The sequence below is a fragment of the Schistocerca americana genome, chromosome 3 (assembly GCF_021461395.2).
Source record: "Schistocerca americana isolate TAMUIC-IGC-003095 chromosome 3, iqSchAmer2.1, whole genome shotgun sequence".
Classification (NCBI taxonomy): domain Eukaryota; kingdom Metazoa; phylum Arthropoda; class Insecta; order Orthoptera; family Acrididae; genus Schistocerca; species Schistocerca americana.
Window position 1 is genome coordinate 882,527,962 of NC_060121.1, and position 27,362 is coordinate 882,555,323.

The window sequence follows — 27,362 nt, forward strand, 5'->3', positions numbered from 1 at the left end:
AGCAAATTCCGTATATACATTATTTGTCACGCAACGACAACGACATATCAGTGTATATCTCTGAAATAACTGATCGAATATGTACCATAACTAATACACGTATCACATAAAATCTGAACAAATTACTGAGACACTAAGACACCCTTACATGGCTTAGCGTTTTGAGATGGAAAGACTTGACATAAAATCATGACTCAGGAATGCCTGGAGCAATTATTTGTATAAAAGATTCTGTGAGAATAAGATAGCCTTACTACCGCTTTGAGTGAGGTTGAGAATGGGAAGGGGTGACATGTAGAAACGTCCAAAATCACCTACTGATATTTTTTCCAGTGATTAATTCACCTTAAATTGTTTAAAAGCATGGAGCGCTATCTATCTCTTATTTGCGTTGTCAGTGCAATCAATCATATCGTGACAATGAGCACCGCAGCAGCCAATAATTTTGTCAGCGTGTTTCGGGGCCAAAGATCACGTCACACGGCTTAGTAACTTGCACAGGGTGTATATACGCGAACAAAAACCTGGATTTTTTAAGGTTAAAATTTTTTTTCCGCGTTAAAATGCACTTTTTCCGTTCTTATGTGAAACTTCCAGGCACTTTAGAAAACGAACGTACCCCGCTTCGCGAAAAAAAAAAAAAAAAAAAAAAAAAACGCGTTTTGGAAAGATCTTCGACGTGCAGCAACATTTACGCTGCGTATTTTCGTACTACGAAAGTATATATTCGAGTACCATCAAACACAGCACGTTAGTTTCCGAAACACCGAAATCGAGATTGCGATGCGGTTTTAATAAGCCAGTCATAGCTCATGTCACGTGCTCTCGCCAGGCGATTATAGCAGATCTTCAGAGCATAGGACACGTGATGTAATCAACCAATAGCAACATCACTGTTAAGAAGCGTGAACACACAAAAAAGGAAAGTTCATGTTAAAATTAATATAGTGTAGCTACAAGAAAAGCTAAGCTTTCACATATAATGTTGGTCTTTTTTCCGTGAGTTACACATTATGATACATCACGCAAATGTGCCAGTAAAATTTTAAATAATGACGTAAATGTCTGGTCTTCTGGGCTTGAAATTCTTCTAAGTGGCTGGCCTTCAAAGTGTTAAGCTTTAAATGAGAGTCAAACGCTCTGTGTTTTAAGAAATTCAAAGGACTTTCTCGCACGTAACATAATTCATCTCACGTAAAATTAAATTTACTTTGAAAATAATGCTTTTCATACCACATTCGCAATATTTTCGCGCGACCTGTTAGAATTAATTTCACCATCTGTCAGAGCACCAGAAAACAGGCGGTACTGCGCGAGCACAACTGCGATGACGTACGAAGCCCGTATGTTCGTTCTTTTATAGCATTAGGAGATCTTACATAGCATTAAGAGATTTTACCCTACGTCATAAACGGAGGAGGACATCAGAGAAGATCGGAATTTCGTAAATCATACTAAAACACTTAATGCGGCTCAAAGTGCACATTTGCATGTCCAGATTCACGAAGATGTATGCCCCAACCTGACATTAAGCTTTTCGGTGTGGTTTTTGGGATGCAAACTTTCCTGGAGTACCAGTACTGTATTATCTCATGTTTGGTTCCTTATTATGGCATAACGCCATACGTGCCGGGAGATGCAAATGTGCATTTGAGATTCAGCAAACAGTTGAAACTAGTCAATAGAGTGGAATGAAACACTTAGTTTCTAATAAATTAACTGCCTCTGCGGAAAAGACTAATAAAAGGCAAATTTCTTTAGCAAATCGACAGAAATAAATTCATTGTTCCGCAAGGCGATTAATGCTTGATTGCCAAAAACGTGAAAATAAAATAAAATTAGAAAACTGAAACTAACAACATATTTTAGCCTTCTGTAATTACGTGAATGTATTTCAATTCACTTGATAGTTCCCGGTCACAGGTTTCTATTTTGTTTTGATTTGACGTGGGAGTTGTAAACGATGAAGAAACAGTAAAATCACTAAAAGTAAAAACTGGTCACGTGGAAACTACTCTCCCTCCCCACTTCGAAAAGACTGCATTATATGCAATTCAGAACCTGTAAGAGGTTTCCACCTAGCATATGCATAAAGTATGGAGAAGAGCAGATATAAGAGGTTGACCGTCTTAAATTCCTGGGATTACAACTTGATAATAAACTCAGTTGGGAGGAGCACACCACAGAACTGCAGAAACGCCTTAACAATATGTATTTGCAATTCGAGTGTCAGCGGACATAGGGGACATAAAAATGAAAAAGCTTGCATACTTTGCCTACTTTCATTCCATAATGTCATATGGCACAATATTTTGGGGTAACTCTTCAAGTCAAACAAAAGTTTTCAGGGTCCAAAAGCGTGTAATACGTATTATTTGTGGAGTAAATTTACGGACGTCCTGTAGAAACCTCTTCAAAGAACTGGGTAAACTAACTACTGCCTCTCAGTATATTTACTCCTTAATGAAATTTGTCCTAAATAATGTATCTCTTTTTCCAACAAACAGCTCAGTTCACACATACCATACAAGGAACAAAAATGATCTGCAAAAGGACTTAAAAGCACTTACTTTAGTTCAAAAAGGGGTCCACTACTCAGGAACACTCATCTTCAATAATTTGCCAGCAAACATAAAAAATTTAGTTACAAATAAAGATCAGTTTAAAAGGAGCCTGAAAGACTTACTAGTGGCCAACTCCTTCTACTCCATTGACGAATTTTTTAATAGAAACAAACGATGTATTGTATATATTCATACTATTAGTATTGTTATTTCAGCTTTAAAAAAAATATTGACATGTTCCACATCCATGAGGATCTCCTCAGCACGGATCTATGGAACGAAACACTAATCTAATCTAATCTCATCTCATCTACTAGAACTCAAGAACTGCTCTGCGCATGTGTGAATCTCGCAGCTTCGGCGCGCCAGAAAAATTTTTCCAGATAGCATCTAGCTGCTTGTTGTCACTGCGGATACAGCTAACAACCACACTTCAAGTAGCCAGAAACGGAAGAAGATACTGCTCACACACGACTCAACTGTGCATGTGCAAGAGCCCGTTGGCAACTGTTGAAACGAACCTAATTTGAACAGTTGTGACGTCACGCTCATCGGAAGCAGTTCGTTGTTATGAAGAATTGCTTAGTCTTCGCCCTAAAACCTTTGACCCGTTTTGCTTTTGGCAGACGCTTGTGTGAGCACTGTGTTTCGCTGTTGTAAATGGACATTTCCTTTGCAACTTAAGTTTTATTTTGGTTTTTTTCTCTCGTTTAAGTTTTATTTTGATTTTTTTGTCTCGTTTATGTTTTATGGCCGCAGTATTTTTCTGCAGTGTGGTGGGACACAGTAACATTCTTTGTCAGAGTATCAGTTCTTACCAGTCAAAATTACAAAAATTTAAATGAAAACTAAAACGATGAAAAACTACCAGAATTCTAAAAAATCCCCGCGTTTTTCTCGGATTTCCCGGTTGTCCCGGAGCGTATACGTCCTGCGCATACATTAAACGTCTCCTCCAGAGTCGCAAGGTATAACCAAAGTCTAATACATACAGTCCCGAAATATTCTGGTGCGAAAGTTGTTCTCGTTTGACAACTGGAGTGACACTAGCGCTTCAAGGAGAGAGAGAACAGACAGTTACCTGAGCCGTTAGGGCAGTGTGTCTTGTTAATTATTTCTCTATTTAGTTAATGAAATAGTTGTTATACTTTTGCGTTCCATACATTAATAAATCACCAAGACACAAATTATTGTGAAACAAATGTAAAACCGCCAAATATCACTAACTCAATGACAAACACAACTTATTCATGAGGAGATACTTTCTAATCTCTCTACAATTGCAGCTTACTCCACTGTAAGCAAGATAATATAAACACATATTTCATGCTTAAGCAATATATATTTTTATTTTCTCTGTTCTTATTACGATAGGGACTTTCCTTGACACATAAAAAATGTTTTATGAAGTCTAATGATTCGCCCATTCATACACTTCCTTCTGCTTTCTAATACGGTAGATGAATATTCCAGTAAATGTAAATAATTTTGCTTCAAAAGCTAATATGCTTAAGATTCTGGTCATTTGTGGTTCTGATGTAGCAACTATTGAGGAATTAAGACATATAGGGATTACAGACATTAGCTGCGAGTGAGTAGTGACTGAAATCACTGGGGATTCGAACCCAGTCTGCACCTTAGTAACCAGATTCACTGACGACTGCACTGGCTGGACACAGTGGTCATTGCAACTGCACGGGCTATCCTAGGACGCCTCCTGTCAGACCAAAATTCTCATGCTATCTACAGTCCTTATTACTCATGACATTCCACCGATTCCAGAAGACTTCGAGCCTGGTGTGCATCTGCACTGAAAAGATCATTGGCCGTCCTCGCCTTAGTTATATACATATGGCGTCTGTTGTTTCAGACACGTTCGAAAGAACGTACACATTTACATTGTGGAATTTTGTTTTCTTTATTGGGAAACCGTTTTATTTCCTTTGACGTTTATTGCCACGTCTGTGTGGCGTTCCCTCCAGCTACATGCGTGGTGGCTTATTTTGTACGTTACGTAATGTAGGTATTACATTCCGTACAAGTTTCCTACGTTCCACATTCACTGCTTTGGATGAAAGTGTAGCGAACAAACCTTCGCGTCATTGGGTAGATATATGACGTCTTTCCGCAAAAGGTCAGGTCTTCTGCTGTTTATTGGCAATTTTTTGTTATTAAAGGAGAACGACATTCTTCATTAAATATCTGTACGTTAAAAGATAGTCGGAAATAAACTGTCCTGTATATGCCATTTCATACTTACCAGGATTCCTAGGAAGCTAAAGAAATACAAACGTGCTCATTTTTTTAGCTATTGTCGATATTTGTTGCATTGCATACGTTTCCTACTGTATACACTACCTTACAAATCGATATAAACGATAGTATTCGCACTCACGCCATATTGCATTCAGAAGTGTCGATTACTGACAGCTTGGCGCGCTGCAATCGCAGTGCGTAATAAAAGACAGTCGCATTTGTTATGTTAGATTGTGGGTATCACAGCGGACAATCATACTGTTCCCAGCGATAGTCTTTTTTTCTCTATACGCCTGTCAACTGCCGATACGCCTATCAACTGCGGTCGAATTTTAAGTTTCTTCAGAATGCAAATGAAATTGCAGCTTGAAATTAGCTAACGATACAGATGAAATATGTGTGAAATACGTTAAATGCATGTGAAATACATACTTCTGTGTGTGTAAAATATAAGTGACATTTCCGTACCCGGACAAAAAGCTAATCGCTTATAAAGTTCCATTATCCGTTAATGCGGATGAGAAAGACCTGGGGATGCGTATTTCACAACGGTACTTTTAACAGCACAAACCTCTGATTATCGAAAATGATTATGATATTTCCAGTGAATACAGGCAGAAACGTTATAATATTTGTTTGAATAAGTTATCAGAAAGAGGGTGCCATCACCGACTTACCAAGTCCCGAACCGCAGATGATGCCAATCTTCGGCCGGATTGTCGTTCTGTTGAGCAGGAACTGCGCTATCTCCATAACGGATTCATAGGTGTAACTGAAAAACAGAAAAATCACAGGTTACGAACAATTCAGAAGGAAAGAGCTCGTACGTGACTAATCTACACTCCTATATAGCAAAGCAGACCTTTTGGAAAAGCGGCGGTACACGAAACTACACGCTTGACAAGCGTGCACGACCAAGCAATGTGTGCAAGTGCGCTTGAGCGTCTGAATTATCATTTTGGTTGGCAAGTTTTCAATTATGCAAACTTGCATAAGGCTCCCAGCCATGACCGAGTGCATCAACAATGTACAAGCTTATTAAGCAATCGTCAGTTGTCAAATGGTCTTCGCACCAATCATGGCGCCCTGTCTTACGGGCTCCAAACAGGAACGGATATCAGCTATCCGTCGCCAGCTCGCACAATGTTTATAGATTGCACATGTGTGACCAAATCGCAGATCGCAACGACCACTTCTGCATTCCCAACCAATCTGATAAATCGCATGCGATGTGCGATAGTATGGCTAACTAGCTGCGCTTCGCTTCTCATGTTATTGAGCGTAGTTGCGTGGCTTTGTTTCGTATCGCTATGCACACGTGGGGGGTAAGAACTTCAAGTTAGAAATTATGGTTGATCAGGGGCCAGAAAGCACTCTGAGAATTGAAGTTGAACCCCGAGTTGCCGCTTAAATTAATACTGAAACTAAAAAATACAAAACATCGACACCCCCAGATTTTGCAGTGATTAGCATGTTGAAGCTTGTCCTGCGGAAGCACATATTCTCGGGAACTTCTTACCAAGTCAAGAAACATTCTTCCATCTGCTGACTTTTTCGTCATTGATGAAATTACACGTTTTTTAAACTTCTTAACAGAATGAGGTATAATAAGTGGGCATTTTAATTGAAATGTTTAGTGTATACCTATTCTGCAGCACAAGTCTCTTGCCATATAATATAACCTAATTCTCCCTCAAACAATTTACAAGAATTATGAAAGCCACTGCTGATCCTGATAACATCCCAATTGTCGTTGTTGTGGTCTTAGAGCTAAGACTAGTTTGATGCAGCTCTCTATGCTACTGTATCTCTATACACACATCGAAATCACGAAAACATTGCATAAATTCTTGCGGATAAACTGCAAGACTAATAAATGAAAAAGGAATTGACAACTAAGTTTTTTGCCGGCCGGTGTGGCCGAGCGGTTCTAGGCGCTTCAGTCTGGAACCGCGCGACCGCTACGGTCGCAGGTTCGAATCCTGCCTCGGGCATGGATGTGTATGATGTCCTTAGGTTAGTTAGGTTTAAGTAGTTCTAAGTTCTAGGGGACTGATGACCTCAGATGTTGAGTCCCATAGTGCTCAGAGCCATTTGAACCATTTGACAACTAAGTTTTATTTGCGAAATACACACTACAATGATGCACACAACACATTTAGTGTCAATGAAAAATATAGTGTATTCTGTAACAAAGCCTACTGTTTCCAAGAAAAGCGCTTTGAAAGTATTTTAATAAATTTTAATTACAATTGTTTTAGATTTTTTCCCAACTATTGGTAAACGTACGGAAATGAATTTCCAGTGCTACCGAACACAGTAATTCACTTTCCATAACAAACCTTCGACAAAGTGACGTTAAAAGTACTCGGTAAACCGCTCGTGTGTCCAGAAGTCCAAGCGAGCGACCAATTGCAAATGATAAGTCGCTCGTGGGGCCCTACAAACACATCAAGCGCCAACTGGCGAAAGTTATATTCGCTCTTATGAAAGTCGCCTTGATTTGAAATATCAAAACAAAAGCCTTTTACCCTAATGCGAAAAGGGATCACATGTCTGTGATAGGTATATCTCTGGCAAAATCTCCGACGTTGCGACTTTGCCAGCTGAGCTGTCCCATCTGGAAGTTACGTTTCGTCAAAACGGTTATAGCGATAGACAGACTGAACGTGCGTTGCGCTATCGACCAGCTGTACATCGGGTGATTGATGATAATTCTGAGTCGACACCTAAGTCTACTGCATTTTTGCCTTACTTCCAACAAGATCGGTCGTATTTTACGGAAATACGATGTGAAATGTGTTTTTGACCTCCAGCTAAAATTAGAGTTCGAGTTCTGTTCAGGATGATCTTCGTTTGCGTAAGGCGGGTGTATATCGCATTCCTTGTAGCTGCGGTACGGCATATATTGGTCAAACTATCAGGACCGTGGAGGACCGATGTGCTGAGCATAAACGGCACACACGACTATAGCAGCCAAGTAGATCTGTTATTGCGGAAGATTGCCTGGATACTGGTCACCCCATATTATATTATAACACCGATATATTGGCATGCACGTCCAGCTATTGGGACAGCGTTATTAAGGAGGCAGTTGAGATTAAATTAGCAAGCAACCTCGTTAACAGGGATGGAGGTATTTGTTTAAACTCTGTTTGGAATCCGGCTCTCTCCCTACCTCACCTGCGAATTCGTAGTCTCACTATCGATAGCTATGACTTTGGTCATCTTTGGTGGCACTAGTGTTCAGTGTGTGTGTGTGTGTGTGTGTGTGTGTGTGTGTGTGTGTGTGTGTGTTTGTTATCTTCCCTGCATCAGTCCGAAAACCGAGGTTTTAAATTTGCATGTACATCGCCTGTCTGTTGCAGTTCCTTGAAAATGGCGGGGTGTTATATCGGCGGTCGCTGAAAGTGTTACCTGGCTGACATTTGTACATGATACATTGTCTCGCATGCTAGTCAAACATGTTGCATGTGGAGCCTACTCCATATTATGACATAATCGTATGAATTTAATAATTTTCTTAAATAAAAAGTATATTTGTACCATCTTGAACGTTGATTTGAACACTCTAGAAATGGCGTGTTCGTTAGGCTATTGGGGAGGAGAGGGGCGACATAATCACAGTATGCTTCGCATCGTTCACGAACTATTTCTGTTGGTGAAACTCTGATTTAGTGGAAGAAACCAAACTTTCAGAAGAACCAGAATTTAATGTTGCCTTACTTCGAATGATGAGAATTTTAAAATTGTTCGCTTTACAAAATACATAACAATGGTATCTTTTGAAGACAATGAGACTAATATACAAATACCCGCGTGTAATATTCTGTTGAGACACGAAATACGCAATGGAATCTTAAATTGTAAACATCGATGACTGTAGTTAATTAGCTTAGCGCCCGCTGCGTCGCTCGTGCAGACCTATACCGACTTTAATCGAATTTTTATGTTATTCACAAATTGCAACACTTACTAAACTTTTCGCGCTACTTAAAGCCGTACGAGCATTGTCTTTTCCGACTCTGCTTCTGACCAAAAAGCGATTCTAGTAGCTTCAGTCCAACGTTTGTGTTAATCACGGCTTTTGGGATCTTGTAGTGATATTTCCTTAGAAACTTTCATCCACTAACACATAATTCTTTATATTAGAGATGGGCAAACTGAAACACGTAACTGTTTCGAAACAAATGAAACAGTACAATGTAATGTTTCGATACGCTGTTTCGAAACAGTGAAACAGTTTGTGTTTTGTAATCTAATAAACCTAGACATTTTATCATCTTGAATGTCTACTGTATAGGTATGTCCATATAAACACAAATGAGGTGCCAGAGCGCTAATCATATCGCAGAAAGTATGAAACTATCACTTAGGCGTCTTGGCAGTTTCGTATTTCATGCAGCAAATGCGCTGCTTTCGTGTCGTGTGACTTTCATACTTTTCAATTGGCTGAGGACAGCCATAGCTGAAGACAGAAGAACCACCACGAACGGAACTGGAGGTGGAAGCGAACTGCAGAAACAACGGATATGCTACTGGGATTCCCACATTCCGTTAGTATGGGTAATATACCCATCCTGCTAATTCCCATGCACACAAAGGGAATCATTGTGGATAATAGGCACAGTGACTATAGACTCACAAATAATGCCAAATAATTCGAATAAATAACAAAATATAACAGAAAAATTTTTGTCTTTCACGGTGTTTCGAACCGTAACTATAAATTCACCATGCTTCCCAGCCCTTCCCGTTCACCATTTCACTATCAGTGATATGTCAAACAGATTGCTTGCAATTATACCTACATTAAATTTATGTATATGTATAATAACTGTCACTCTACGCCTTTTTTTTTTATTCAAAATGTTCTAGGCTTACTTGCGTTTCTTAATATGATTACTGTACTTGAACAGAGAAACGTATGTTATAAAAAAAAGTGTAATTTAACTGAATGATTTTCACATATTTATGATTTTGAATGTGAATAGTATGCGTTGTTTTATTGTTTGGTTAATGTTTATAAAGCAAATGTTACGCCATTTCGGAATAGGACAGTCATCTAGAAACGAAGCTTTATTTTCGGATATCTTAAGCTTCATGCTACTGCTTGTCAAAACGATTTCGACACTCTTTAAAGTGTTTCACGAAGTGGTATGTTGTGTTTCAGTATCTGTGCCGAGCCCGAATCTCGTCCGACACAGAGCGGAATGAAACATCACTGTTTCGATACAATCAGTCCGTTCCAAGCACAGGTGGACTGAAACAGCTTTATTTTGAAACAACGATACAGTTTCTGTGTCTGGCTCGAGATCGAATCTGGTCCGGATATCCGAGACAGGGGCGGAATGAAACACCACTGTTTCGAAACAGTGAACCACAGCCGTTCCGAAACACTGAAACAGTTCCACGTATCGATACACTGTATCGAAACATAGAAACAGTGGCCAAGTCTACTTTATATGTAACGAGAAGTGAAATACCCGTTTTCATAGATATAGCTTTAAAAATATTTTGGTTGTTCTTTAATAATGATTTATTTTCAAAAAACTTTCACCCTCTGTTTCACCCCAGTAGGGATGAAATTTCCAAAAATAATGAGAACCTTATATCTTTATTTCTGACTGAGAAACCAAATACCAATTTTCGTAATTCTAGCTTCAAAATTGCCCTAATAGATATAAATTTTAACAAAGCCTTTCATCCCCTATCCACTGTAGGAGGAGGATCTACACCATTACAGTACGAAAGTCACGCCGAACAGTTATTACTGACCAGCACTGCGCAAAACGTAGAACACATAACGCTTACCATTGTCCCGACACTATTTTTACTAGAACTCAAGTGGGCGCACACTGCTGCTACCTAGCGGGAACCATTTAAAACTAGGGAGTTTGCTCTTTCCAACAGTACGGTGTTGACGCGTATATCTCAAATAACATGATAGTTATGATTTTTTTAATCGGATGATTCTTTTTGATAAAACCTGCATATTGAGATTTTCTCCTTTTCTTGCTTTGTTATTTCCACTGGTTCCAAAACATACATTTTTATTTCTACTGTGAATGAAGTTTCTTCGCTGGTCGTTGTGGCCGAGTGACTCTAGGCGCTTCAGTCCGGAACCGCGCTGCTGCTACTGTCGCAGGTTCGAATCTTGCCTCGGGAATGGATGTGTCTGATGTCCTTAGGTTAGTTAGGTTTAAGTAGTTCTAAGTTCTAGGGGACTGATGACCTCAGATGTTAAGTCCCATAGTGTTTAGAGCCATTTGAACCATTTTGAAGTTTCTTCCATTGTGTAATTCCGTTAATCATACAATCAAACATTAATGACACAAACCTATTATCATACGTGCTGCCCTTGTTATTATAGATTCAGTATCCTCTGTTATTCCTATCGGGTATGGGTCCCACATCCTTGAGCAGCATTCTGAGATTAGGACGGATCACTGTTATACCTCACTATAGTCACACGGACTACGGATAGTTTAGAATTAATATTTTTCCCGCAGGAAAATACGTTGGGTTAGGGGAGAAAGGTAAGGGGACGGGGTTACAAACCTACAGCGATCAGCTGACCCCGACTAGTAAGTTGTCACCCGCCTCTGCACGGCGCTAGTCCGCGTCAGTCGGCGATCGCAGTTGACAGCTAGCTGGCTTATCAGAACACTTGAACGTCGATGCGAGAGGGACGAACAAGCCGCGTCACTGCACAGCTTGAGAACAATGCCGCGGCGGTTCTTATGGTTTTGCGGCCTCGGGCGAAATGAGTCTGGATAGGCTAGGAGCATTAGGAGTCAGGAAACGGCAGGCGGCGAACACACGCACACGCACACACACACACACACACACACACACACACACAGAGCAGCTGATGAGCCTGTCTACTGGGAGCGACAGGGACGCTAGCTGGTCTACCTGATGACGCCGCGTTTTAAAGAGCGTTAATGGAAACAGCCGCGCAGTGTACCAAACTGCGGGAATCCGCGCCGCTGCGAGGTAGGTACGGTAATTTGAAGGGGCGGAAAAAATACGAGAGTTGTGCGTCTGACGGAATGGCAGTGAGTCGGCTTATACGGAGCCAGGCGCCTCCACAGCCGCCGGCGCCGAGTGATGGCTGGGATGGGTGAGGGGGTGGGGCTGGGGGGGGGGGGAGGTGGAGGGAGCGGAGCGCGCTCTCGCGCAATTAGACGGGGCAGGCGGCGGGGTGACTGCAGCGCCGCCAAACCGCGAGCTGGTCAATTAGAGGCAGGCGGAGCTCTGCGGATGAATCTCGTTCACATCGCCCTCTACCCCTTCCTGCTCAGGCATGCGTATCCTCACTGTGCGCCCCCGGGCCACTGGAAATTCTGCGCCCTCATTAACTGTACACCGTGTCACACAAGGGTGTTTCCTCTGTCACTGTCATTATGTAACTTTCACATGTAAGTCAAGCCGTTCGTTACTTTAAAAAAACTTAGCTTCTGAAATAATAGATTGAGCTACAAAAGACGAACGTACTATTCCCAGATGACTGATTAATCATATCAGAATCAAAATATTTTTAAGTGAATATACTTTCCTGTAAGAAGCTGCTTTCTATTTTAAATTTGAAATGAACCCTATTTCATTATTAGATAATAGTGAAATCAGCCCCCCAATATACCATGGACCTTGCCATTGGCGGGGTGGCTTGCATGCCTCAGCGATACAGGTAGCAGTACCGTAGGTGCAGGGGAATCTGTAGAGAGGTCAGACCAATGTGTTGTTCCTGAAGCCTTTTCAGCAGTTGCAGGGGCGACGGTCTGTATGATTGACAGATCTGGCCTTTTAAAATCAATCAAAATGGGCTTGCTGTGCTGGTACGCGGAGCGGCTGAAATCAAGGGGAAACTGTACTTTTTTTTTTTTTAACCGATGCCATGCAGCTCTACAGTATGGTTGAATGATGATGGCATCCTCTTGAGTAATTTATTGTGGAAATAAAATAGTACCCTATTCGGATCTCCGGACGTGGACTAACTAGGCTGGTTCTGAGCACTATGCGACTTAATTTCTGAGGTCATCAGTCGCTTAAAGCTTAGAACTAATTAAACCTAACTAACCTAAGGACATCACACACATCCATTCCCGAGGCAGGATTCGAACCTGCGACCGTACCGGTCGCTCGGCTCCAGACTGTAGCGCCTAGAACCGCACGGCCACTCTGGCCGGCGAAGATATGTATGATAAGATAAAAAATTATTCAGTTAGTTACAGGAGAAGAAAATTTAATTGTGATGGGGACTATAATTCAATAGTAGGAAAAGGAAGAGAAGGAAAAATAGTAGGTGAATATGTACTGGGGGAAAGAAATGAAAGAGGAAGCGGCCCAGTAGAATTTTGCATAGAACGTAGTTTAATCATTGCTAACACTAGGTTTAAGAATCATAAAGGAAGGTTGGACACATGGCGACACCGGAAGGTTTCTGAATGACTATATAATGGTAAGACAGAGATTTGGGAACAAGACTTTAAATTATGTGAACTCTGGCCACAATTTATTGGTTATGAACTGTAGATTAAAACTGTATAAATTACAAAAAGGTAGGAAATTAAGGAGATGGGACCTGCATAAGTTCAAAGAAATTATGCATTAGGAAATGATTCACTACAAATACAGTAGAAGAAGAATGGGTAGCTTTGAGGGATAAAACAGTGAAGGCAGCAGTAGATCAAATAGGTAAAAAGACAAGACCTAGTAGAAATCCATGGATAACACAAGAGATATTGAATTTAACTGATGAAGGAGAAAATATAAAAATGCAGCAAATGAAGCAGGCGAAAGGGAATGCAAACGTTCAAAAAAATTAGATCGACGGGAACTGCAAAACTGCTAAGCAGGAATGTCTAGAGGACAAAAGTAAGAATTTAGAACCATATATCACTAGGGGGAAGATAGATATTGCCTACATGAAAATTAAAGAGGTCTTTGGAAAAGAAGAGAAATAGCTGTATGAATATAAAAAGCTCATACGGGAAACCAGTCCTAAGGAAAAAAGGGAAAGTTGAAATGTTGGAGGAGTATACAGAGATCTACACAAGGGAGATAAACTTGCAGGTAATATTACGGAAATGAAAGACGACCTGGATGAAGTTGTGATGGGAGACATGATACTGCGCGAATAATTTGACAGAGCTTGAGAGACTTACGTCGAAACACGGAGTAGACGACATTACGCCAGACCTACTGATAGCCTTGGGAGAGAAGGTATCTTATTGTATGTTTATTCCAGTTACGGGTCAGAACATTTGATCCAAAATATTATGATCCGTAACTGCAACAAATACAAAATAACCATTCGTGGATCACTGTGGTTTTTTTTTTTTGGGGGGGGAGGGGGGGGGGGGGAGACTGCTGCAACTTGTGAATCAGAAGATTTACAAAAAGCAATCCACAAACTACACTAAGAACAGAGCCATCTAGTTCCAAAATATTTGGGCGCAAAATATGCGTTAAGGCTTGAAAAGAGCTAAATTATCGATGTATTATACATTTGCTTAATAGATTTAATCTTTTAAATACCTATGTTATAGTTTAATTTTACGCAATTCCGGACATACTGATTCCAAAATTAAATTTTTATGTAACTTACGTGGCATAACTAAAATGCGCTTAGGGGACAAATCCAGGATTGAGTCGTCTTTAATTTTATAGGACTTTGGCATTTTCTACAATCCTTTTATGTCCCAGTGCTGAACAGTAATCGAAAGGAAAACGCGAACGAAGGATCCAAGTAGCTGGAGTGAGGTTTCTCCGATTGATTTCGGGATAAACGAAAGCTTACTGGATCCAAAATGAAGTTATAAAGTTCTTTTGCGTCCCGTACGTCCCACAGCGTTGAGTGGCTGTTGTGGAAAGGAAACCAAAAAGTATATTTTCTGTAAATGTAACCACAATGAAAGACAAAGTTATGAAATATAAAACTGCTTATGTGAAGGACAATGGAAATAAGGACATCGAAGCAAAAGCGCTTCTTTCTCGTTTCCAATAATTTCTGTACAGGTTTTCATCAACGGAGTCGAAAAGACCATTAAAACAGCCTTCTGTATTTCATTTTTAATTTCCGCTACTCTTCTCCAAGACGTCAAAATGTGATGGCAAGTTTTCGAATACTTGTGTAGATCTGCTCAAGTTATTGACTTGTTTCTTCAAAAATGGTTCATATGGCTCTGAGCACTATGGGACTTAACTTCTGAGGTCATCAGTCCCCTAGGCTTAGAACTACTTAAACCTAAGGACAGCACACCCATCCATTCCCGAGGCAGGATTAGAACCTGCGACCGTAGCAGCAGCGCGGTTCCGGACTGAAGCACCTAGAACCGCTCGGCCACTCTGGCCGGCCCGCAGTAATAAAGTAACAATCAGTTAATAATTATTAAATTTTTAAATTCTGTGAAATTTTGTTTCCAATAAAGTAAGAATTTGAAACCATAGATGCCTAAGTCCATGTTATATTTATCATCATCACGACGCTGCAAACCCCTTCTTTGTAGTACTGACTTTAAAAATCCCTCACAATGTGTGTTTGGCGTGTGAGAACTTTGACCGCAGAAAAACTGATTTGAATTCGACGACCGTCTTTTGAAGCATGTATGTTAGACCGTTGAGATCGGTTGCACCGAAACCATGCACGCATCGGAGTACTGATTTGAGAAGATCGGTCGCCTACGATCTATGTCGGTCGCCGGCGAAAAAAAAAAAAGAAAAGAAAAAAGAAACTATGTCGGTAGCACTGCGACAGCAACCTTACAGGTTATACAAATAGAGGAGACAAATTAGATCCAACGAAGAGAGGCGTTGTGCTTCTTGGAGAGATTTGCTGTTTTCATTCTGCGAGCGTACATCATATTACTTTGTGCCACATTCGTCTTGCGGGAAGACCACGACGGGACAATCAGAGATATTGGAGTTCGTACAGAGCCTTACAGACAGACTTGTTTCCGAATGGAAAAGGAAAAGGGGGGAACAATTAATAGTGTGCTTTCGGGAGTTGAAAAGAGCAACACGGATGAACGCTCGGGAGCACACGGTTAATCAGTCACGCCAAAAACTCGGGAGAAGTAATTGTGGGACCTGTGCTACCCTCCGCCACACGCCGTAAAATTCGTTGAGGCATATAGGAGTAAACATAATGACTTCGGTATCGATGGGCTGTTATATCGCAACTGTCACTTCTAATTAATCGAAGCGCCGTCGGGAGGTGTTGGATAACGCCGAGACTCGGTATCTCGGAATTCGCTGAGAGCGAATCGGCAAGCGCTCGGATGATGGGCGTGTGTGTGGGCTGACGCAATCTCTGGAGCAGAGGGCCCGACCCCTGGGCAGGGCGCTGACTTGTGCCTCTCCTGCTGGCGTATCTTATCGGAGGCGCCCCCTGCGGAGGTGCTGTTGCTGACGAAACGCGGCCATGACGCACTTTGCACAACAAACATTTCCTAAAGGCGCCGCGCGACAGATAACGGTTGCGTAACAATTCACGCCGGCTGGTGTGGCCGTGTGGTTCTAGGCGCTTCAGTCTGGAACCGCGTGACCGCTACGGTCGTAGGTTCGAATCCTGCCTCGGGCATGAATGTGAGTGATGTCCTTAGGTTAGTTAGGTTTAAGTAGATCTAAGTTCTAGGGGACTGATGACCTCAGTTGTGAAGTCCCATAGAGCTCAGAGCCATTTGAACCATTTTGAACAATTCACCGCAGCAGTCATCGACTGTCGTCCGTTCCCCATAATTATAGAGACACTCCCCTGCCAAGCAACTCTTGATAGTTTGATCCAAAGAGATGGACTATCGTTACACGCTAGACCACAAAAGGACAACTCCATTATCCACCCCTACTGTTATAAAATCACTGCCATTTACGCTACTATCAGCTGATTTGGGCCGGTTGCCATTTTCAGTTGCGTACTCTTACAATTGTAATTTTTACACCATCACCCTTTGATGGTGCATACAAGTGCACATCTGTCCCTGTAACGCGTAATCGCTGTTGTAGTAATCAAGAGCGAGAACAACATTCCAAATTCGTCAACGATTTAAAATAACCGTCTGTGCTAAAACAGACAAATTCTCCAGGCTTCTTTTGAATGCTACACAAAAAATCCTTCTGGATTACAATATATGAATACAATTTTATGTTACGCTAATAAGGAGAGGTCCTCAGCAGTGCGATCGACTTTTTGAAAGCATCTCTACAGTAATGTATGTATATCTATCTATACAGTGATGCAGCCGTTATTCCCGGTGGGTCCCCGTTTGCGAGAAACTGACTAAAAGATTTCGGAATTTTGTGACACTTGATAATCTTAAAACAATTATTATAATGTATTGGGGTTGCGTGGTGTAATGCATAGGATAACAGCTTCTTGTTCTGGAAGTTATCAGTTCGAAACTTGTCAGGGGCGTGTTTTTTATTTTTAAATCTTTATCGAAATTACTTCGGACATTATTCTTATTCAATTAATTAGTTTAATGTAACTTTTTATATCCGTTCTTTTGTAACATTTTAATCACCGTATGAACTTTTCCCTTTGTTCCATTTTCCTTTATATCATTCTTTTTTTAATAGGAATTTTTGTGACTAGAATTATAATGATCTACAATAATATTCAATTACTTGCAAATTCCGATCTATCAGTTGAAAACAAAAGACGAAATAATCTATCTATATTTGAGCAATGGTGCGAAAAATGTATTTTTGTTACCAATGTGTAATTTTTTTTGCATTGTAATCTTCATACAAACATGTAAAACCTAACCTATTGCACTATGGACAAAATAAAGCAGATGAAAATTTAAATGAAAGACGGGTTTATAAGTAAAACGAAATTCAAGCAAAATGAGGAATAGATATAATGAACGCAATAATGTGAACGAAAGCACAGGGTGAGAAAGTAAATTAAATCGAAACTAATACATAAAACTAATTAAAAACACAGGAACCAAGGTTTCAAGCGGAGAAAGAATGTTAGAAAGAAAAATGAGAACAAATGAGGAAGTTGATATTATGATTAAAATTATGTGACCAAGGAAGTGAGTTAAAAAATTACATTCAAACCAATTAATTGAATAAAAATGATGATCGAAGTAAAAGCGATAACGATTTAAAAATAAAAACATTGAGTTCCTGACAACATTCGAACTGACAATCTCTTGCATGTCTCCCATTACTCCACGCAACCAGACTACTCAATAGCCCTTTTTTAACGCTATTACGCGCCACTCGCGAAATTCCCAATTTTTCTTTCGTCAATTACTCGCAAACGGGGACCCACCAGGGTGAATGGCTGCAATGTGCTATACCTGGGACCTTAACCTACAACACTGTATAGATAGTTTCCAAAAGTCGATCGCACCGCTAGGTACCTCTCCTTGTAAGTCCACATCCACATCGATACTCTGCAAATCAGACTTAAGTGCCTGGAAGAGGATTCATCGACCTACAGTCACAGTTCTGTATTATTCCAGTCTAGCCCGCATCTCGTGGTCGTGCGGTAGCGTTCTCGCTTCCCACGCCCGGGTTCCCGGGTTCGATTCCCGGCGGGGTCGGGGATTTTCTCTGCCTCGTGATGGCTGGGTGTTGTGTGCTGTCCTTAGGTTAGTTAGGTTTAAATAGTTCTAAGTTCTAGGGGACTGATAACCATAGATGTTAAGTCCCATAGTGCTCAGAGCCATTTGAACCATTCCAGTCTAGGATAATGCGCGTAAACAACGAACACCTATATTTTTCCGTGAGAGCTCTGATTTCCCTTATTTTGTCATGGTGATCGTTTCTCTCTACGTAGGTCGACGTTAACAAAATATTTTCGCAATCGGAGGAGGAAGTTGGTGATTGGAATTTCATGAGAAGATTCCTCCGCAACGAAAAACACCTTTGTTTTATTTCGCGATAATACAAAGCATGCTGCCCTTCTTTGAACTTTTTCGATGTACTCCGTCAGTCCCATCTGATAAGGATCTCACACCGCGCAGTACAAGAGGACGGACAAGCGTAGTGTAGGCAGTCTCCTTAATAGATCGGTTACATTTTCTAAGTGTCCTACCAATAAAACGCAGTCTTTGGTCAACCTTCCCCACAACATTTTCTGTGTGTTCCTTCCAATTTAAGTTGTTTGTCAATGTAGAATTTTGGAACACGTATTGTGTTCGAGTATAATGACTTTTCTGGAGACTAGAAATCTACTCTGTAGGAATCAGCACGGGTTTCGAAAAAGACGGTCATGTGAAACCCAGCTCGCGCTATTCGTCCACGAGACTCAGAGGGCCATAGATACGGGTTCACAGGTAGATGCCGTGTTTCTTGACTTCCGCAAGGCGTTTGATACAGTTCCCCACAGTCGTTTAAGGAACAAAGTAAGAGCATATGGACTATCAGACCAATTGTGTGACTGGATTGAAGAGTTCCTAGATAACAGGACGCAGCATGTCATTCTCAATGGAGTGAAGTCTTCCGAAGTAAGAGTGATTTCAGGTGTGCCGCAGGGGAGTGTCATAGGACCGTTGCTATTCACAATATACATAAATGACCTTGTGGATGACATCGGAAGTTCACTGAGGCTTTTTGCGGATGATGCTGTGGTGTATCGAGAGGTTGTAACAATGGAAAATTGTACTGAAATGCAGGAGGATCTGCAGCAAATTGACGCATGGTGCAGGGAATGGCAATTGAATCTCAATGTAGACAAGTGTAATGTGCTGCGAATACACAGAAAGATAGATCCTTTATCATTTAGCTACAAAATAGCAGGTCAGCAACTGGAAGCAGTTAATACCATAAATTATCTGGGAGTACGCATTAGGAGTGATTTAAAATGGAATGAGCATATAATGTTGATCGTCGGTAAAGCAGATGCCAGACTGAGATTCATTGGAAGAATCCTAAGGGGGGGGGGGGGGGGGGGTTGGGTGTTTTTTTTTGTGAAGGAGACCAGACAGCGAGGTCATCGGTCTCATCGGATTAGGGAAGGACTGGGAAGGAAGTCGGCCGTGCCCTTTCAAAGGAACCATCCCGGCATTTGCCTGGAGCGATTTAGGGAAATCACGGAAAACCTAAATCAGGATGGCCGGACGCGGGATTGAACCGTCGTCCTCCCGAATGCGAGTCCAGTGTTTAACCACTACGCCACCTCGCTCGGTGAATCCTAAGGAAATGCAATCCGAAAACAAAGGAAGTAGGTTACAGTACGCTTGTTCGCCCACTGCTTGAATACTGCTCAGCAGTGTGGGATCCGTACCAGATAGGGTTGATAGAAGATATAGAGAAGATCCAACGGAGAGCAGCGCGCTTCGTTACAGGATCATTTAGTAATCGCGAAAGCGTTACGGAGATGATAGATAAACTCCAGTGGAAGAGTCTGCAGGAGAGACGCTCGGTATGGGCTTTTGTTAAAGTTTCGAGAACATACCTTCACCGAAGAGTCAAGCAGTATATTGCTCCCTCCCACGTATATCTCGCGAAGAGACCATGAGGATAAAAGCAGAGAGATTAGAGCCCACACAGAGGCATACCGACAATCCTTCTTTCCACGAACAATACGACATTGGAATAGAAGGGAGAACCGATAGAGGTACTCAAGGTACCCTCCGCCACACACCGTCAGGTGGCTTGCGGAGTATGGATGTAGATGTAGATGTAAGGCATTTAGTTGAATTTACGGCCTTTAGATTTGACTGATTTATCGTGTAACCGAAGTGTTAAAAGACAGGGAATTAGGAAGTGTTTGTCCACTGTAAACAGTGGTAATTTCGCTTCTGGTTTCCATCCTTAAGAATCTACGTTTATATCTATAATTCGCAAGCCACTTTGCGGTGTGTGGCGGAGGGTAATTTCTGTACCACTGTAACTTCTTTGCCTGTTCCAGTCGCGAACGGTTCGCGGGAAGAAAGATTCCCGATAAGTCCTACTGTGCGTCCGAAACTCTCTAGTTTTATCAAAAAAATTGGTTCAAATGGCTCTGAGCACTATGGGACTTAACATCTGAGGTCATCAGTCCCCTAGAACTTAGAACTACTTAAACCTAACCAACCTAAGGACATCACACACATCCATGCCCGAGGCAGGATTCGAACCTGCGACCGTAGCGGTCGCGCGGTTCCAGACTGTAGCGCCTATAATCGCTCGGCCACTCCGGCCGGCTCTAGTTTTATGTTCGCGAGGGATACGCAGGCGGAAATAAGTTTATTGGTTGTCTCTTCTAGGCACGTACAATCTCGAAACTTTAACAATAATCCGCTCGGTGATGCACAACGTCTCTCTCATACCGTCTGCCACTGGAGTTGGTTGATTATCTCTGACGCTTTCGCGCTTACTAAATGAACCTGTAACGAAACGGGCTGCTCTTCTTTGGATATTCCCTATTTCCTGTGTCAGTGAAATCTGGTACGGATCCCATACTGACGAGTAATATTTAAATAATGGTCAAAAGAGGGTTTTGTTATATATTTCCTTTGTTGGCGGAGTTCATTTAATCAGGGTTCTTCCACTGAATATCAGTCTGGCATTGCGTTACTCGTGATTAATTTTATGGGGTCATTCCACTTCAAATCGCTCCTCACGCACACAAATATTTTACGGAAGCAGCTGCTTTCAGTCATTGCTGTGCAATTTTGTAATCGTACAGTAAGGGCTCTTTCTGTCTACGTGTTCGCAGTATGTTACATTTGTTTATGTTGGCGGTCAATTACCACTTCCTGCGCCAGCCGTCGATCGTCTGCAGGTCTTTCCGCATTTTGCTGAAATTTTCTAGAGACACTATTTCTGGGTGCACAACGGTATCATCCACGAAAAGCATCATGGAACCTTCGACCTTATCTACCAGGTGATATATACTATGTGATCAAAAGTATCCGGACACCTGGTTGAAAATGACTTGCAAGTTCGTGGCGACCTCCATCGGTAATGCTGGAATTCAATATGGTGTTGGCCCACCCTTCGCCTTGATGACAGCAGCTACTCTCGCAGGCATGAGTTCAATCAGGTGCTGGAAGGTTTCGTGGGGAATGGCAGCCCATTCTTCACGGAGTGTTGCACTGAGGAGAGGTATCGATGGCGGTCGGTGAGGCCTGGCGCGAAGACGGCGTTGCAAAACATCCCAAAGGTGTTCTATAGGATTCACGTCAGGACTCTGTGCAGACCAGTCCATTACAAGAATGTTATTGTCATATAACCACTCCGCCACAGGCCGTGCATTGTGAACAAGTGTTCGATCGTGTTGAAAGATGCAATCGCCATCACCGAATTGCTCTTCAACAGTGGGAAACAAGTAGGTGCTTAAAACATCTATGTAGGCCTGTGCAGTGATAGTGCCACGCAAAACAACAAGTGGTGCAAGCCCTCTCCATGAAAAACACGACCACACCATAGCACCACCGCCTCCGAATTTTACTGTTGGCACTACACACGTTGGCAGATGATGTTCACCGGGCATTCGCCATACCCACACCCTGCCATCGGATAGCAGCATTGTGTACCGTCATTCGCCACTCCACACAACATTTTGCCACTGCTCAGTCGTCCAATGTTTACGCTCCTTATACCAAGCGAGGCGTCGTTTGGCATTTACCGGTGTGATGTGTGGCTTATGAGCAGCCGCTGGACCATGAAATCCAATTTTTCTCACCTCCCGCCTAAATGTCATAGTACTTGCAGTGGATCGTGATGCAGTTTGAAATTCCTGTTTGATGGTCTGGATAGATGCTGCTTATTACAAATTACGACCCTCTTCATCTGTCGGCGGTCTCTGTCAGTCAACAAACGAGGTAGGCCTATACGCTGTACGTGTCCCTTTACGTTTCCACTTCACTGAAACATCCGAAACCGTGGACTTACGGATGTTTAGGAGTGTGGAAATCTCGCGTACAGTCGTATGACACAAGTGACATCCAATTACCTGACACCGTTCCAAGTCCGTGAATTCCGCAAAACGCCTCATTCTGCTCTCTCAAGATGTCTAATGGCCACTGAGGTCGCTGATATGGAGTACCTGGCAGTAGGTGGCAGCACAGTGCATCTACTATAAAAAACGTATGTTTTTGGTGGTGTCCGGATACGTTTGACCACATAGTGTATATGGGCTCCTACATCTGAAGACTTCTCTCCGGTCAGCCATGTTTGCTAGGAACTCTTCAGTCCCAACACGCATCTGGTCTGGTCATTCCGTATGCTCATATTTCGTTCATTAGATGGCAGTGCAGAACTGTGTCGAATGTCTTCCGTAAGTCAAGGTACACGGCCTCTACCTGGGCACCTATAGCTACTGATTTCTTCGTCTCGCGGAGGAACAGAAAGAGCTGTGTTTCTCATGATCCTTGTTTTCGGAACCCGCGATGGTTCCTACAGAGGGCATTTTCGACCTCCAGAATATAAAACATGTTCCAAAATTCTACAACTGAGCGAAGTCAGAGATACAGACCTATAGTTCTGTGCGTCTGTTCGACGACCCTTCTTGAAAACAGGAATGACGATCTTTTCTCCAATCATAAGGAACAGTTCACTCCTCAAAAACATCTACAGTACACTGTTGCTAGAAGAGGGAAAAGTACTTTCGCATATTCCATGCTCAATCGTATTCGTCTCCTGTACGTTCAGTGGTCTTCCCTCTGTCGGGAGATTTCAGCCATGGTCACTATTTCCACATCCGTCATTATGTCATTCGTGCGACGATTTAAAGGAGCCAATACAGGTCTGGAAAAGGCATTCAGTATTTCGGCCTTTTCTCTATCATTCTCCGTTTCGATTCCACTATGGTCACGGCATGGGCTTCGATCCGTTTACTGACTTAACATAACACGAGAATTTCTTAGGACATTCTGTTATGTTGTTGAATGTTGTATGTTGTATGTTAACCGGGGGCCTAGAAACGACGGAGAGGCTCCGTCCCCGGCACAGCCGCAGTGGTCCACAACTCCACGACGACTACCGCAGTCCACTTCACCCCTCCGCCGCCCCACACCGAACCTAGGGTTATTAGGACATTCTGTTAAGTCGGTAGACAGAATTACACTTTCGTATTAGCTGAACGCTTCACACATGGATCTCCTTGCCGTAATTTTGGTTTCGGTCAGTTTTCGTTTGTCTGTGAAGCTTTGACGACGGTTATATTTGCAGCCAAACTATCTGCTTTCGTAGCAGCTCTCTAACACGGTTGCCGGACCATGGCGGGTCTTCATAACTAACAATTTTTCTCGGTACATACCTGTCTGAAGCATATTGTACGATGCACTTGAACTCTGTCCATTGATGCTCAACATTGTCAACACTGGAGATGAAGTTTTCGTCGTGACCAGTCAGGTAATCTGAAATCTGTCTTGTCGTTATTGCTAAACAGATCTTGCTGCCTTTCTTTCGTTTTACATTTTCCTCGACCACGGTTGTTTAGAGTAAATAAAAGAGGGCGCAGTGTTATTGAGCTTGCTTTACTGCCGCTTCGGTGTAGCGTCCGTTGTATCTGTTGGTTTGATCCAACTAAATCCTGTTGAAGCGTGCGAAACACCGGCGCTGGAATGCATCTACGCAGATAACCAATCCACTCACACAGCACCAAATCGGAACACTGTTTCGTTTTTATTACGACAAAATACTCACCTCATGACATGATTCATCTGCATCCACATCTACATCTACGAGGGTCAGTCAAAAAGTAATGCCTCCTAATTTTTTTTCTACGTTTAATTGTCAGGAAATTTAAATGCAATTACATAGGTTGAAAACCACAACATTGAGGATCATTTTGTCATTTTTCAATGTAATCTCCGCCCATCACTACAGTTTTGGTCCATCTTTGAACAAGGGCATGTATCCCAGCACGGTAAAAATCACAGCTCTGCTTCCTAAGCCATTGACGCACGGATGTTTTGACGGCCTCCTCATCTTCAAAATGAATCCCACGATGAGCTTCTTTTAGTGGCCCGAACAGATGGAAGTCTGATGGTGCCAGGTCAGGGCTGTATGGGGGATGAGGCAAAACTTCCCATCCAATTTTGACAATCTCGTCAGAGGTGTGACGACTGGTGTGTGGTCTTGCATTGTCATGCAAAAGAAGAACATCTGCCATTGATTTTGTTGGGCGAACTCGCTGAAGACGTGCTTTAAGTTTGTTGAGGGTTGTGACGTATTGAACAGAATTTATTGTGCATCCCTGCTCCAAAAAATTAACCAGAATCACACCCTCTGTATCCCAGAAAACTGTTGCCATAACTTTCCCTGCCGATCGCACAGTTTTGAATTTTTTCTTCCTCGGCGAGCTTGTGTGACGCCACTCCATTGACTGCCTCTTTGATTCGGGTTCAAAAAAATGCACCCATGTTTCGTCCCCGGTCACAATTTTTTTCAGAAACTCATCTCCCTCCAAACGGAAGCGCTGCAAGTGTTGGGAGGCTATTGTTTTCCTTGCCTCTTTATTCTGATCGGTTAACATTCTTGGAACCCACCGTGCACAAACTTTTGAGTACCCTAATTGTTTAATAATCGTGATCACACTGCCTTTACTAAGAGAAATAATGCGACACACTTCATCTGCAGTCACCCGACGGTCACCACGAATGATGTCATCAACTTGCTGAATGTTGTGTGGAGTCACTGCACTCACCGGCCTGCCGCTCCGCTTTTCGTCAGTCAACGGTGTTTGCCCTTCAGCTTCCTTACAACGACGAACCCATCGTCTAACAGTGCTGACATCCACTGTCACAACACCATACACCTTCTTCAGTCTTTCATGAATGCGTATGGGCGTTTCACCTTCTGCATTCAAGAATTCAATCACACAACGCTGTCTCAAACGAACATCGATGTCGGCCATCTTACAAACTTCTGCTGTGCTGCCACCTGTTGACACAGAAAGTTACTACTGCAGTGGATTGCAGAAGAAGGTTTGAGGAATGGCGCCAAATTCAAATTTTTCACTTAACTTAATTTCTTTAAGTAGAAAAAAAATGGGAGGCATTACTTTTTGACCGACCCTCGTACATCATACTCCGCAAGCCACCTAATGGTGTTTGGTGGAGGGGGACTCTCGGTACCACTATCTGGTCCCTCCATCCCTGTTCCACTCGTCAATAGTGCGTGGGAACAATGATTGTTGGTAAGCCTCTGTATTGGCACTAATTTCTCGAATTTTCTCCTCGTGGTCAATACGTGAGATGTATGTGGTAGGGCAAGGGGGGAAGTAATATGTTGTTCGACTCCTCCTGAAAAGTTTTGTCCCTAAATTTCAATATTATATATCTCTGTGATGCACAACGCCTCTCTTGCAACGTCTGCCAGTTAAGTTTGTTTAGCATCTCCGTAACGATTTCTCACCAACTAAACGATCCTGTGACGAAACGCGCCGCTCTTCGTTGTATCTTCTCTATCTCCTCTGCAAGTCCTACCTGATGGGGATCCCACATATATGAACAATACTCAAGAATCGGGCGAACAAGCGCCTTATAAGCCACTTCCTTCGTGGATGAGTTACATTTCCATAAGATTCTTCCGATGAATCTGGGTCTTGCGTCTGCTTTTAACACTATCGGTTTTATATGGTCATTCCACTTAAGGCTGCTCTGGATAGTTACGCCTAGATATTTACGCAGACGCTGTCTCCAGCTGTTTGTCATCAATAGTGTAGCTGCACAGTAATGGATTTCTTTTTCTATGCATGCGCAATATGTTGCATTTATTTACGTTCAGGGTCAACTGCCAGAGACTGCACCATTCATTAAATCTCTGCAGGTCGTTCTGCAAATTCTTACTATCTTCTGGCGTTGCTACTTTGGTATAGACAACTGCATCATCTGCGAATAGCTTTTAAGAGCAGCCGACGGTTTCTACTATATCGTTTGTATATACTGTAAACAGCAACGGTCCTATCATACTTCCCTGTGGTACTCCGGATATTACCTTTACATTTGTCGATTTAGTTCCGTTAAGAGCGACGTGTTGAGTTCTGTCCGCAAGAAAGTCTTGAATCCAATAGCAGGTCTACTCCGATACTCTGTAAACTCGTATTTTTTTTTTATTAAACGGCAATGCGGTGTCAAATGCCTTACTGAAATGAAGGAACACGGCATCAAGCTGAGCGCCGTTGTCCAATGCGCTGTGGATCTCATCGAGGAACAGATCGAACTGAGTTTCGCAGGACCTCTGTTTGCGGAATCCATGTTGATTTTTATAGAGGAGATGTTCATTTTCCTAAAACGTCATAATTCTTGAGCATAAAACATGTTCCATAATTCTACAACAGATTGACGTCAACGAAGGTCTATAATTGCGTGGATCTGTCTTACGGCCTTTCTTACGAATAGCAGATAGCTACACTGCTCTTTAAATGGTTTTTATTTCATAAATTATTCACGATGATCCCATTTCGGCATATTGCCACCGTCAGGTGCTCTGTAAATACGCAATAAAGCCGTGGTCTTAATATAATGATCTGTTAACTATCATCAGAAAAGTTATAATACATCGTTAGGTGTTCGTACCTTACATGTAATATCGTTGCTGCCATTTCCTGTCTTCTTTAGAATTATTAGCTTCTCCTTAGATGTACAA

At 42.1% G+C, this 27,362-nt stretch overlaps 1 protein-coding gene across 1 annotated transcript in view; it reads right to left on the reverse strand.

Annotated features, from left to right (window-relative positions):
- Positions 1-27,362, reverse strand: part of LOC124605615 (purine nucleoside phosphorylase-like) — a 77,708-nt gene that overhangs the window by 24,318 nt on the left and 26,028 nt on the right. The window contains exon 2 of the mRNA XM_047137422.1: positions 5,498-5,592. Within this exon, the coding sequence (XP_046993378.1) occupies positions 5,498-5,592 (95 nt within the window). The remainder of the gene's footprint in view (positions 1-5,497; positions 5,593-27,362) is intronic.